The following is a 15,405-nucleotide window of genomic DNA, read 5'->3' as shown; positions in this document are numbered from 1 at the left end:
AAGAGCAAAGAATGCCTCCAACTTGGCAGTCTGGGCTGGTTCCTTTTATCAGAAAAATAATATTCAAAAATTTCCTCGTTAATTAAGGAGAAATCCCCAAAGGGCGTGTTCAAAACAGTGTTGGGGGTTGTTTACCGATTGGGAAAGGGGAAGAAAGAATCATGAATTTGCCACCTTAACCATGAAATGCTTCCAAGCCCATACACCCATACGCAAGGGCCTAGGCCTACCAACATGGTCTCAAACTTGGCAGGAAGGGATAACATCAAACTAATCATCCAGTCTTTTTAGATGATCAAACATTAATTGACTAGTGTTCTCGAATCACCACCAGGAGCCTCCTCGATGACATAAAATGCAAACTGAAAAACATATGCACCCCAAAACCACATATAAATCATTCCACAACAAAAGAATCACATTGTTAACGACAAATTCCCAGTCAGTGGGGCCTGTGTTAAGTTGCTGTAGCTGGTACTTGGCTTGTGCTTTATATTAATGCCGCGTAAATTGCAAGACAATTCTTTCAACTGTTTCTTGAATTCCTGCCTGGTTGGTTTAATTCTTAACCCTTAGTTCCTGAAACCCATGAACCACCATGGAAGGTTTACATAGAGAGTCAATACTTGTTTGAAAAGGTGAACCTTTTGATGGTTAAACTTGAGTAGTGTGCCTAACAATCTTTATAAAAGGGTATCTTCTGTAATTTTCTCCCCAAGTAAAGTGAGTAAAAAATCTTAATGAGCGACATAGTGACTCAAGGACACACAAGCTGTATTTGTCCGAATAATAAACTGCTTTATTGAACAAATTAAAATAGGTCTTACACTCTACATTATACCACAATTGCCAAATCAAAGACACAATCGTCCGTCGAGTTGGCACTATCATACTCGTCTTGTGCACTGCCAGAAGAAAAGTAAAGAAAACAAAACAAAAACAGAATGCAGATGTTTATTGTTCCAGACCGCCTGACGTACACAAAATGACTGACAGCGACATTTGTGTGGAACTGCCTGTCGTAACAAATAAAGAATGCGACAACTTCAATAGGCGGCATTTCTGTGGTTTTTTTTTATAACTTGCCAAAACTTTCAATCGACAGCAGCGCATAGATAACATAGGATAATGAAAAGAGACAAGCTACAACTAAGATAACAAGTGACCGTTTATTGTGGAAAAGAGTTTTAAAAGTAGGCAGGCTACTTTATAAAAAGAAGGAATGCAACTAACAAATAACCATGTGACGTCATACTTTTTGCTTCTATCTCTGATTAATTCTTTTTCAGACTGTCATTTAGACAGGAATGGAACTGGAAAGTAGTCTCTGAAATTTATTACGAAGTCAACCACCCTGTAAAGAAGGAAAACCGAATCCCCCCTTAATTTAACAGTACTTTTGCCAATTCAGATATTAGCAACACCAGCTGAAACAAACACTTGGGTTTATGCCGATAGTTTATCAATGTCAAGCTATCTGCTTGAACACCGCTATCTGTTAGATCACACCAAAAAAACCGAATAAAGAAAATAAATTTATGGCCTCCAAGCTGCAAGCCAAAAGACAGCTTCCTGTCTCAAGGTAAGCACATTAATTTCTTTTCCTATTGAAAGCAAAGACTGACCATAAATAAGGTATAAACATCTGGGGTGTTTAATTTCAAAACATCCTGTTTTTAATCAGACTGACATGACTCAGAATCTAATCCAATCTGACGGCAGACCAAAACAAAAATGACGCACATGCACAAAGAAAAGACATTGGAGTGCGTTCAAGAGGAGAATCGCTTTTCTTACGTAATGGTTCATATTACCAGTTTTCTTACGCAATGATTGATACCAAGTGCACCTGTGTAATGAAATAATAGAGTGTACAGATATATTAACAGTTTGGCAAAGAGTGTACAAAAATACACGAAGTCCTGCTTAGCCTCTGTTGAAACTTTAACCTTAACCAATTTCGCGGGCAAGACGAGTATGAGAAGGGAGGAGTAGAGAAATGACATCTCGATGACTCACACTCATATGTCGACTCTGAACTGAGTCATTTTGGGACGTCTGCCTACCTCCAAATGTTTGGGTCATTTGTCATTACAAACTGAATGGCAATTATTGGAAGTCATTTATGAACAAGAACTGACTACTTCCCCCCCCCATCGAGTCTTTGTCATGGAAACGAATTGAAAGAATTCAATCAAGTGAAACGGCATATTTTTGGTTTACCCCTGTTCAATACAGCGATATAGGCTCAATGTGCGGTAACAAATTATTGTGACAAATGCTCTCATGTCAAATGCAGATCAAAAGCCTACAGAATTAGGGTAATATAATATCTTAACCGGGAAATAAATCGAGCCTTAGGTACTGTGTGAGGTTAGCATTTCCAATGATACAAATATCATCCTTCACTCATATATCAATCCCACATTTGTTTTTTGCAAATGAACACCCTTGCACTGGTGCTGGTTTCGGTATTTATGAAATCTTTAGAATGGGCACTTTCAAGTGATGGTCACTTGGGGTTGATCATGGAGGATCCTTCCTCCATGGGTTGATTAACCCTGCTTTAAAGAGTTTTACAGACTGGCAAAAAGGCATGAAAAGAACACAGTTCAAATTTATGACATTTAGGGAATGTGTGATTGCAATAAATCTTTTTGTATTAAAGATGGATATGTACGCAATACACAAAATTAGACTTATTCATTAATTTTTTACATGCGACTGTCCTGTAAAATAGCGTCTTACGACCTAAAACTTAATCAGTGGTTTTGATTCAAAACCTAGGGGAAAAATTAGTGAAGCAGTTTTTCTGAACTGATTAACTGTTTCCATCTTTGGACAGCTGGATTAAATTAATATTGACACTGTGCCATAACAAAAGGTCCTGGTTATATCAACGACATGTGCGTGCATTTTTCTATGGGTGACCTTTGTCTCTGGTATGATAGGGAGATAATGAAGACGGCCTCTGGTGAAAATGACAAGAAGCGACCTTGCTGGTCTTCTAAGGCCTCGTGTTGTAAGATTATTTGGCTTGGGATGAACCTTGTAAAACGACCGTCGGTCTCGGAGCTGGATTGAGGAATCCCTTTCCTCATTGTCGGGCGCAGGGATGACACTGTGGAAGAAACTACAAGAAGAAATGCCTGTCTTGATAGCCATCACAGGCACTGCATGTCGGAGGGGGGGATTGAAGGGTGCAGACCACTAATTCAAGTGAGAATTTCTGACCAGCTCATTAGCATTAAAAGTGTCCCCACAGTATCTTTGAAAAAGGAGATTGTTTGGCCCCCCAAATGGTGAGATTGTGTAAATCGTTGCCAGGATCAACTCCCTGGGTCTTTGAGCTTTCATATGAGAGCAGAAGGGCTAAAAACCACGGTTGAAAAAAAAATGGTCCTAAGTACCTGAGAAAGTTGAGGATTGCCACTTGAAAAATGGCTGCAATCAGACTTCGGAAAAATCACTTTTCAGGGAGTGATTTTGTTTTGCAGGAACAATAAAAAATGTAATTGGTTAACCCACAAAAAAATTGAAAAGAAATTGAAAGATGAGGGATTAGACGATAATTTAATTTGTGGTTCTGAAATCTCAGGGATGTTGGTATGCATGCTATTGGACCCTGAACAGTGCTGATTTTACACTGTTTTCAATGGGGCTTGAATAAATGGACTGTACCCCACACAGGACTGACTGTGGCTTTAGCTACATACTCAGATCTCACCGGACGGCGGTGTGCGCAGTCAGCCTAATTCAAGCAGCTGGCATTTGTGTGGGTTAATTTCACCGCGGGAGGGAAAGGATCGATGAGGCCCTTGAGAACAGAAATGCATTTAGTTGGTCTAATGGACAGCACTTAACACATTAGGTGTGTTAGACTATGCTCCATCTGGTAGGATAGCTGGACATGTGCCTCATGGGGGGGTCAGATGACAAAAAAAGAAGAGGAATAAAGGGCCAAGTAAAAAATCCACATGCAGCAAGGTATGAGACGGAGAGAACCCCCCCCGCTTTGTGTTGGTCATTGTCTCGCAGGAATCCCGGGAATTCCTTTCAGACATCTTGGAGGGATGTGTTAAGTAACAATAGTCTGGAATGTGTATAGGGGATTGGACATGTTGGGGGGGGGTACCCCTCAGTCTCATTTCTTGCTGGGTATAAAAAAAATCCAGCATTTGCAAAAGAAAGGCACCGAGCCCAAAATAGAAGTGAAACCAAACATGTGAGTAGGGACATGTTCTTTTTTATTTGGATGAAAATGTCTGTTTTTTTCACAGTTTTATAAAAAAAGACAGTTCAGGGCAAAAAAAAAGAGACACACAAAAGCCAAGGTATACCCAAAGAAAGAGGACAAAACTTGGAAAGTGAAGGGGGAGGACACCTCTACTTGGACCTGGCTATTATGTTTCTCTTAGATTCAAATGGACACTGGACCAGAGTTGGAAATGAACAGTGCAATGCCCTCAAACATCTCAGTGTACTGGGTTCAAGATTTAAAATGCTGCAATTTATTTCTAAAGTGCTATGCCTACTACAGTGGACCACAGTCAGATATATCCATTTCATCATAAATTTCAGAGGGTCTGAACAATTTCAACCTGCATCGTCATTCTTCTGCTGAAGGGAATGAAACACTTGTATTTTTCTGTTTGGCAAATAAAATGTGCCATTATACAAGGAAGCATTCTAAATTGGGCCGTACGGGCCATTTGAAATATTGTACAGGGGAGAATAGTGTATCGTAACCAGCCATCTTGGGCTGACCTAAACAACTGAGGCAGGTTCCAAGAGGCAAATCACGTAAAATTCAACACAGGCTTTCCTAGATTTCTGTTACATGTGGTTCATATCCCTGCGGGCCAAAGTGATGAAGCAAAGCTCGTGATGCAAGGTGTTGAAAAATTCCCCAAACACTCTGAGTGTTAAGGCTTGTCCATTTTTTTTATTCATCCCTTTCACAAGAATACAATGCCAACTCTTGTCTCTGGTACCCCTTTGTAAAAATACACAAACTGAAAAGGAGGAAAAGCTACTATTTCTGTTAAACGGAATGGTGAACGTACAGTTTATAACCCATATTTTTCTCGAGTTGATTCCATCCGTACCTTCTCTTCAACGGCAACAGGTTTCATATTCTTGAATCAACTTGTGCTCCTCTTCCATGTGTGTCTGCGTGTTGAGATGGAACAGTAAGTCCCTAGGTGAGTAGAAGACAGTCTCACACAACCAGCAGTGGGCTGGCTTGTCAAAGAGTACTGTTGACCTGTCACCACCAGAAAAAATTAGTCTGATCACTATTAGGCAGTAGTGGAATTCAGGGACCCTCTCCCTTACAGTATAACAAGAGATGGGGAGCTGGGGAACTAGACCAATGAGACTACTCTTGCCAAATACACTAGACAAAACTGTGTCAACACCCTATATGTGGGTGTGGATACGGGAGGGGGTAGTTTAGGGGTGGAGCACATGCCTCCCAAGGAGTTCCACTAAACAGAGGGACAAACATGACGTCTGCCTGCCCCCGCCCCCACCCCTTTAAAAATTCTGAATCTGCACCTGGCTTTAACAACTCCATGGTTTAAATGACTTAACTAAAACACTACAAATGCAAATTGTAATGGGTGGGGAAGGAGAGGCGGAAACCTGACAAAAGTCCAAATCTTCAAACACTGCCAACAACCTTCCTCTCGATATCACAGCTGTTCTGACAGAAGAAATAACGGCCGTTTTACATTTGAATGCTGTACTTCAATGTTTGACAACAGAGACATTGGCTTTTGCAGTGTGCAGTGAGGACGCCCATGGGAAATCGGCGGATGATTTCCGTGGAAAGGTTTATTGCGTGCATTATGCCGGACAATCCGCTTTAGGGAGGACACCTCTACTTGTAAGTAGCATGTAACCTGTAAGAGCATGTAAGTACGCAAGCTTGTGTTGGCCACAAATTTTAAGGAATTTTAATGTAAGAATCTCCCATCAAGTTAATGTCAATTTTGATGAGTTCTGATCTCAAATTGAGTACATTTGTTAAACTGTAAAAGCGTAGGAAGGAAAAAAGAGCATGGCAGTGTCCAAGAAAGTAATTAATGAAAGGAAAGTAGATGATCCATGCAATGAATTTATCCGAGATAATTTCTTGTACAACTTTGCACTCTTCTTTTAGAGGACATCTTTTTAGGTAAGTGCACTATGAAGTGCTTTTTTTTCAATGTTCCATTTGTCACAATTTTCAAACAAAGGGAACTACAAGACACTGAATAATTTACAGGGACTTCTGTTCAAAATGTGAATTAAAACATTTCTGACAAAGAGTTGCCGCTGGATTATTACCATATATTTACATAACCATGAACCATCACAGATAGAAAAACTTCACCATTGGAAATAAAAGATTTGTATGAATAAAGCAATGCAACATTGAGACTTTCTCCTTGAAATGACATCATTGTTTTGCTCATGAATATGGAATCTATACCTGCCATAAAAACCAAACAGGCACTAAAATTTTTTATAACAGAACAAAAATTCGAAATGTCTTTTCAAACGTTGCTATACAAAGAATTGCATTACAAAGACCATTTAAAAATAACACACCATTTTAAATTCTACACTGAAGCAATTTTGTAGTCAAGACCCCTTAAGACGATAGAAAAGAACCCTCACAAGATCCCAAAAGATCAGCACAGGATCTCCAGTCTGAATTCCAGGCACAAGCTTTTCAGTTGAATAGTAACAAAGAACATTCTCCTGTCACTGATTACCCTTTTACTTGTGACTTCTGACAATCACTAGTCTTGTAACCAGTCCAGTGTCTAGTCTTCTACTGTTCCTGAGTCTAGTCTTGTGATGGTCTATACCCATGTCAGAGTAAAATACAAACAAATGTGGGGGGGGTACAAGTGATGTAGTCCATGCCTTTGAAGTCAAATAGCAGTGCTTAAACTCAAGGCATAAGCCAGCATGTCATAACCTTCAACACAGTGCTGTGTTGAAAAACATTAATTCATTTCTATTTCAATTTATGAAATCATTTCTGCACCATTAACTGAATTGATGTGACTGGCAATGACAGCTGGCTACATCTTTCTCCTTGTCACACAGAAGCAATCTATGCTATGCCAAGGCCATCTGATTTGATTTTATGCCATGTTGTCAGTACTGCACCATTGAGAAAACTCCTGGCTGGAATTGTTAAAGCATCCAATGCAATACCAGATTTTTTTTTCCAAAATCACTGACTGATGGCAATATTTTGTTGGAGAAAATTTCAATTTTTCAAAAAAGCCAAATATACAGCCAGTCATCCTTAATATTGATTTGCAACAGTATCTTTATGTGTTTGTGGAAAAAAAGATGCAGAACTGATTGAATTTAGAACTGATTGTAAGTTAAAGCGAGCTTGACATCTTTAACCGGTCATCCGTGCACGAGTATACAGCTAGCCAGATTGTGCTTACGCATCCTCTGGTACAAAGTGGGTAGGGACGAGGCACTCTTTACCTGTTGGCCAGAGAGTGAAGATGATCCAGATGTCCCTTCTGCTCTCTAAGATCTCTTAGGTCCTCTTCCGGATCATATCGCGGATTTTGTAGCGAGACAGAGTTGTGGAATTCATACAGCTTGGGGTAACCGGGAGTGTCTACTTCATCTTCGGTGTAAAGAATTTCACTGGGATCAACCTGACCAGGGAAAAAAGAAAAAGAGAAACAGACTTAATGCTGATTAACCACTTGCCGCCGGGGAACCCAGTTTGGGAGACTTGTCAGATTAGAGTAGCCACCAGACAGTCATTTGTGTGGGTGTGAAGGTCCAGTAAACGACGTTATGATTTTCTGAAGAATTTTGAAAATGAAAAATCTTGAAAAATCCCCCGGGTATACGTCATACAACTTCAAATTAATCCTGGCAGCAAGTGGTTAAGAGAATCTGTAATAACACTTTCCTGTATCAAACCATGAATTTTGTGTCCCAGTTTTTGCATGTGAAATGAAAATATAAAAATCTGCTACATGTATGTGCAACAATTTGAAAAGTCCAATCCTTTACCCACACATACAGGTAGAACACTTCAACAGATCACTGTTCTGTTGCAAATTTATCAGAAAAGGTAGAACTGACTAAGGATCAAGCGAGTTGTGGGACTGCATTCCCAGTTGTGAATTTGTTGCATTTGAAATTTACGTGCCATGTCAGGCTGCGAACTCTGAAGTCCTGGCCCAAAATGACACGCCCCGTGCTACACGCAGTGCCATACATGTACACCACTCTTTCATTTGAGTAAACTTCATTCCAAGCAATTTATTTTGTTCCCCACATTTTGGCCTGTGTCCCACTTTGGACCCTCCATTCAAAGAATGACCCAAATACGTGTCCAAGTACCACAAAAGATGGCTAGCTGTGGATGTCCAACAGCCTACAGAGTTGCAAACATATCAGTTCATGGTATACATGATAATGTGCATTCTATTTGTGAGAAGTGAGAAAGGAATGACTATATGTGTACACTAGACCCAAAAACAAAGACAAAAAAATACAGGCCTACATCAGAACATATCTCACTCGAAAAATGAACCTGGGAGCACTTTCAGTGACAAATAAGAGGTTTCTCATTCTACCGTCTGAGGAATGTTTGTCCAAAACAAATTTCCCATTAACCAAAACAGCTGTTAATAATACGATGAAAAGAAATCAGGGGGAAAAAAAACAAATCAAGACTGATCAATCAGCCACGCTATAAACCGCTTTTCAAAACAGCTAGTAAAATGAACGAGAGCAGGAGAGTTTCATGAGGAAACAGGAGAGAGTTGATGCATTACCCACATTCCAGAACTATCCAAATCGGCACAAAATTTCTCAGGATGATCACTTTATTTATTCATTTCAGTGAAAGAGTACAAACTCTTGATATAGTGAAATGATAACTTTGGTGTCTTTTTGGCACTTGTGCAGGCAGCAGAGAATCTTTTTTCTTTTGAAACAGTTTAAGACGAGTAAAAAAAGGGCTGTTTTGGAGAACTAATCTGAAAAATGGCTGCTTGTTTGAGGGAATTTTCGATATCATACATGCTGAATATAATCTTCCAATCAAAAAACCTGCAGGAGTTTTAACTGGAAGTGGGTTAGTTGGTTGGCAAAAGGTGAACCGTAGACTTGGCAGTGAGGATCACTGCTGGATGGAGAAGGTTCCCATCTCCAAATTGATTGGTGCCTAAAGTAACTTGTAAAATCCACTGGTTCTAGAATCTTGGGTAAAATGTTAATGATAGCAATTCAAAGTATCATTAAAGTTTCTTTTCTACAGGAAGAAAGCTGATAAAAAATTGAAAATGATGGGCATTCCCAACATTGCAACATCCTCGACTGGTTCTCATTACTGGACTCAAAACAAGGTAACCATGGAAACAGACCAAATGACGTGCGTGGCTAATGAATTCTTAAGGGAGAAATACGCAAAATGATAGGCATTAAGGAGCCTTGTTTTCTTTTGATTCATTAAAGATGTTTGGAGGGAGCAGAATGGATGGTGATGATTCAAGACTGCAAATCAGTGAAAAATGCACAGCGAGTTTCAGAAATGTAGTTCAGGCATTATACTGTTTTTGTTTGTCACAAGGCTATGATAAATTCCATTTGTTTGAAGTTTGTTCAAACAGTGCCAACTGTCTGTCTTCTGGAAATTCAGAGTCCACTTGGTGTAGACTAAAACACATGTGGCATTTTTTTAATTGTTGGGACTCAAAATCTATTGCCCAAAAGAGGACATCTTTCTCCGTTAACATACAGACTGAATTGAAAATTATGTCAAGAATCCACAGAATTTTAACCGAAAAATTTTTTAAAATTCTTAACCTGTAATTTCTGAGAGAGATTAAGCCACACAAATTATCCCCGTAAAACAAATACGCACAGCTTGAAATCAATTTCAATGACAGTTCGAAATACGTAACTCAGATCCGCTGTCCGTTGCAACAGGAACATAAAAATGTCACTTCAGGACTACAAATTTTAACGGAATGACCACCGAATGTTGTGTAAATTGATACATTTCGAATATCTTCTGTGATGGCATATGCCAAAAAAAGATTGCAAGGTTATCAAATGGCACAATTATTGGCTACAAAAAGTACCAATAGCTGAGTAGACCTGGGACAAAGAATTATGGTGGCCTCTCCATAGGTGGCATAATGAGCTTGAGCCACAATTAGCTGGCAACGAGGATATGAAAAATTCATGTGAACAGTTGGCTTCAAATTGAAAACTGTCTGCCACACTGATCAATAACTTATCCAAAGAACTTTGCTCCTGGTTATTTTTTCTTGTCAAGGGAAAAAATGAACGCTTTCATTATTCAGCAGGGTGGAATGCAGGGTTGGGGATTGTTCGTTACTAGGGTTGTCCACAAAAGCACGTTGTGTGTACATGTACGTACTTATTAACAGCCTCTCAAGCTTTTGCCGAAGGTTGATTGGACTGGACAACATCTAACACAAGGTGGCGCTTTTCATACAGCCTAATTAACAACCTCCTAATTTTTCACCACTACCAGTGTACAGAGATGAGTGAACGAGTGCCTGACTTACTTGCTGCCATAGGTAAGCTCTACCAAAGTGTACCGGTTCGGCTGGTTCCCGTTTCTTCTTCACCAATCTGTACACAAGATATACGTACACCACTTAACTCCATCTCATAACAACTGATCATGCTCAAAAGCAATGTTATGGTCGGCTGATTATTTTCAAACGAACCATTTGGCCCTCAATACCACGTTGACTTGCAGGTTTTGTCCAGAATGTTTACTGCAGAGCACAGCCCGTTTTTCCTGAGATAGGATACTACAAAGTGATGACATCTGGTCAATTCCTGAGGGTTCTATGTACAAGTAATCATTATTTTGGTTACTGGCTCTTTCACAGACCCATAAGACCCCTTGCATATCTGCCAGTATTATGGGTGAAGATTTCAGTGCCACACACAGTATTCAGGAAGTAAGTATGTCTTCAAAACTGTACAAATGGCTTAAAGCGTGAGATAAATGCGATTCATTATAGCGATGATGGTACCAGGCACACGGTGACCATTCTACCAGAGTTGCTGACTCGAGTCATGTGACTTGGACTCGAGTCGGATTCGAGTCGCTATTTTTGTTACAAAAAGTTACAAATATTTACGTTGCTTAATTAATTCTAATATTTAATTTTAGCTTTTTTGGTTTCCTGTTTAAAATTTCCTTGGGTGAGTGGATGTCAGGGGCTGAAGTTAAAGTGTAGAGAAAATGGCCAACATTTGGGGGGATGGGGAAGACGATAGGGTTTTAGAGCGAGGGGCTGACGGTTGACAGACGGCTCTTACTTCAGTAACACATTCCTGGCCTGCGTTTGGAGCTGGTTGGATGCTGATGACCCCCAACTGGCGATGGCATTCTGGGAACCAATAGCCAGGTTCATCGCCAGGCGGATGGCATTGATCTTCATAGATGAAAGGAACAATTGACGAGTTTAATTAGAGAGAGTTTTGTTCTTGCTCTTCACCCACGGTCAATTAACTTCCTAAATGTAATTGCAGCATTCAAGAAGCTTGATTTGTCTTTCTGTTCAACCTTGCAAAAGATAATTGTTCCATTCAAATGATAAATGCTTGTGCCAAAGGAAAGGCTAATAGTACTGGTAGTTTGTAAGTTGTGTAGGGCTGAGTCCATTTGAATAATTCACTATTCGAATATTCGACCTTCAATTTGATCAAATATACAAATATTTGGTTTACCGACTGGCAGATTGTTGATGATTATACCATATACAAAATCAGTTGCAATAACACACACAATTGTACATTATAATCACTAGTACAGCTTCTCACGTCTAGGAGTGCCTTCAGCCACAATTTAGCAAGATTTAAGAGACGAACAATACTTCTTGCCCTGTTGAAAATTTCTATTCCTTTTAAAGTTTTAAATGAATAATTTACTTTTTGAGTAGTAAGATTTCTGTTGCTTTTCATTTAAATCTGCTTGAAACAAGCCTCCAGAGTGCAATTTTTCTCAAACAAAAGAAAATGAATTTTATAATTTTATAATTACACTTTAAAAATTACCATTGCTTGTCAACAAATTAAGCACAAACATTTATCATTTGAGGAGGCAATTATTCTCAGCACGGCTGGGTGGAAAAACCATATGAAGCTCTCTGAATGGTGCAATTACAATTCCAAGGTTAAATCTGTTTAAGACACATCAATCACATTTCATAAATATAAATAATTAAATGTCCAAGGTTGTGGAGGATGAATTAAACATGGACGTAACAGCTTGGAACCGTCGGGGCAGTGCACTATTGGAGGCCGTCAAAAGCGATGTAATTAAGGCAACGTTTGATTGGTTCTTTGACTCTATTATCAGGTGGGGATTGCTGTTTGTTTATTTGTGATATAACAATGATAGATTGTGAATTTTTACAAGGAGTTATAATTGGAAGTTTTGTTTGGTCGGGGAGGGTGATTGGGTATTTCAGGTTAGGAATGACAAACTTATATCGGAATTACTCAGCCACTACCAGCAAGAATACATGTGCCAATGGAAGTAATCAGCCTGCTTACTGCCCGCCATCACCAATTAATTCAGACACAGTATGAGACAGGGTTCTACTCTTGGACAGGTTTTTGACCCGAGAATCTGCAGTTCTAAATAAGCACAGAGGCAGGGGACTTGCCACCTGAGGTTCCAATAAAGTGGTGTAAAACTGGGGGTGGGGGGAATTGAAAGTAAGCATGAGTCCCCCCCCCCCGCCTTTCTTGCCTCCAGGGATCCCCATTCGAAAACTTGTGTGCATGCCAAAGTTATATTAAGTTGCTTTCAGGATCACCTCAAAGAAAAAAAATGCGTACTTGGCAATGGCAAAAGCCTCTCTTGCAAGCATGTACATGAACAGACACATGAAGTGGTAAACTCTTGTGAGGATGTGAAGTGTTGTTTACACAAAACATTTCAAATCCTATGGCAGTCTAACCTAACTCTACATCTGCAGTAACCCTACTCGTCAGGCCCATCGACATTCCTCTAAACCATCTCAGCTCCATTCAGAGTATACAGCTGGATTAATGAGCTCTGGGTTTAACTGAATTGCTACTGCCTTCCTCATGTGAACAGTCCATGTTGTCTACGGGGACCAATTTTGGGGAACTTAAAAGCCTGCAAATATTCTGACCGGCAATCTCTAATCCATGATAAATATGAATGAACTTACCGTTGCAATGTCTTTACTGGTGATGAGAGTGTCAAAGGTCACCTCAATGTCATGGTCTGGTAACACGGCACCTTTGGTCTCAGGATCATACCCAAGACCGCATAGTGCACCGGTTAATCTGGTGTTCTTCTTATCTCTCCTGACGGAAAAAAATGGTGAAACAATAGTGGCAATGCTCAAGTCAGCACCAACTGTCAAAGTATTACATACAAAGTGAATGGACCAGATATGCAACGATAGACGTGATAAAGCAAACCACATGGGGCACTGTGTCGAACCATGGTAACCAACTGTGAATATTCATGATACAAAGCATCAGGTCATTTTCGGTTGCGCATCTAACATAAACCCTGGGAGTGAAGTTGTTGAAGTTCTAACAGAGCTGAATTTGTTGAAGGCCAAAGATGCCAAAGATACCTAAAAATTGATGCCTGTCAATGAACCAATAGCCTTTTCCGGGATACCTAGAAAGCAACATGGTAAAGACAGTGTGACGTCATTACACCCTAGCATACCAACAGAGGTTGAATCTTCCATATTTGTACCACACCATCAAGGTGACCTGTTTGATTTCAAGCATGTTGGAAATTTCTTGTTCCCTACTAGAGCAAAGTACCATTCTTTGATTAATTTTTTTCTCCAAGTTGTGAAGTTTCAAATTCTGGTATGACGTAATCTGAACATCATTCAAAATGCAGACCTGTGCCAGAGCGCCCTCATACGACATCACAAGGAGCCATTACAGCCTACCTGAGTTCCATAACTGGAGCAAAGAGGATGCAGATCAGAGCGGGCAGGTCTGGTATGTTGGGCATCAGCGTGGTGTCTCTCGCCAACAGTGTGTTGCCTGCATGGTTCAGGCCTACATGGGCTGCCACCATCATCTTCTCATACTTCTCCTCGGGGGCGTTGCTAAGGGCCACCGAGTTGACGCTATCCCTCTCCACTTTGGTTGACCTAGAGTGTCAAACACAAATGCTCACGTCGTACACTGGAGACCGTCACATGTCACAATGCCAGAATGGTAACAGCTACCACATGGTTGTGGTGGCTTATTTTGAAGTTAGCTACATATGGGCAATTCCATGGTAACAGAAAGACATTAGGAGTTTGACACCCATCAACAGTGGGAGCTGTTGTGTTAATACTTTATTACACTAGCAAAAGGACCACTGGACAACTGACTAACCTCAGTCTCCCGACACGAGTCATGCTGCCGAAGCTGATTTCATAGGGACTATTAGGGCCTCGAAGAGATGCCTGGAACCAAGATAGAAAGAATGAATGAATTACAGATAGTTAAATAAGGGCCTTTTTGTATATGCAAAAATGGATTTTAAAAACCAAGATGTTTGGTGAACATTTATGCCATGTACATAAGCGCCAGGCAGAAGAAAAACTGTCAACTTGTTTAATGTTAATTTTGGAAAAAAAGAAACTTCTTATTTCATTTTCTTGCCTGCAGATGGATTTCTAAAATACCAACGTGAATTTCAAAACAAAATAGTATTTTTCATCTCATATTTGCTATGAAACTGAAAGATACAGCAAAGAAATCCACCGATAACAGATTTTCAGGTGTTCATTTATCCTCACTGCTCTTACAAGGTAACACAATGAACTGGTCACTCCAACAAACACTTGCCGTGGATTGCCTGCTGCCATATGGCACATGCACATTGAAGTCTTGACCTGTGTAATTTGTTTGAACAAATCTAATCGAATAAGAGCTTGGAGAAATGACATCATTCATCCTGCAAAAATCAGCCAACTGCTGTGCCTTGGTGAGCAAATTTAAAGCACTGGGTTACAGTTAACTACAGTAAATGCTATCTGCACACTTTAGTTGGGTTTCTTTTTGCAATTTTGCAAGTTACTTTACAAATATGCAAGTTACTTTGCCGAGCCTCAATCTCTCCATTGATGTCTTTCAAAATTACATTTTTGTTGTGATGGGCGGCACGTACCTTGCCTCGAGGCCTGGCTCTCTGTTCCCTAGTTCCCAGTTGTGTTGCCCGGGGAACTTCCACCCAGCCTGAGTCTGCAAACTTGTAGTCAGCCTCCTCCTGTCTCTGTAGGTTATTGAGCTGTGTACACGGGCGACAAGACCATCATTTCAACCCAACTATTGATTACCTTTTTTTCTATATTTTTGCATTTATGAGTA

The 15,405-nt window shown here is 40.0% G+C and overlaps 1 protein-coding gene across 1 annotated transcript in view; it reads right to left on the bottom strand.

Annotated features, from left to right (window-relative positions):
- Positions 1–773: 773 nt before the first annotated feature.
- Positions 774–15,405, bottom strand: part of tdrd9 (tudor domain containing 9) — a 48,662-nt gene continuing 34,030 nt past the window's right edge. Inside the window, exons 30-38 of the mRNA XM_022251301.2 lie at positions 15,206–15,325; positions 14,428–14,498; positions 13,989–14,195; positions 13,239–13,377; positions 11,353–11,468; positions 10,584–10,650; positions 7,504–7,682; positions 5,109–5,266; positions 774–3,133 (exon numbers count right to left, since the gene is read on the bottom strand). Coding sequence (XP_022106993.2) covers positions 5,116–5,266; positions 7,504–7,682; positions 10,584–10,650; positions 11,353–11,468; positions 13,239–13,377; positions 13,989–14,195; positions 14,428–14,498; positions 15,206–15,325 — 1,050 coding nt within the window. The 3' untranslated portion in view covers positions 774–3,133; positions 5,109–5,115. The remainder of the gene's footprint in view (positions 3,134–5,108; positions 5,267–7,503; positions 7,683–10,583; positions 10,651–11,352; positions 11,469–13,238; positions 13,378–13,988; positions 14,196–14,427; positions 14,499–15,205; positions 15,326–15,405) is intronic.

This window comes from Acanthaster planci, linkage group LG01 (genome assembly GCF_054643075.1).
Source record: "Acanthaster planci isolate LZ-2023a linkage group LG01, COTS_SCS, whole genome shotgun sequence".
In the NCBI taxonomy this organism is placed as follows: Eukaryota; Metazoa; Echinodermata; class Asteroidea; order Valvatida; family Acanthasteridae; genus Acanthaster; species Acanthaster planci.
The sequence above is the reverse complement of the archived record's forward strand: the minus strand, read 5'-3'. Positions and strand labels throughout refer to the sequence as shown.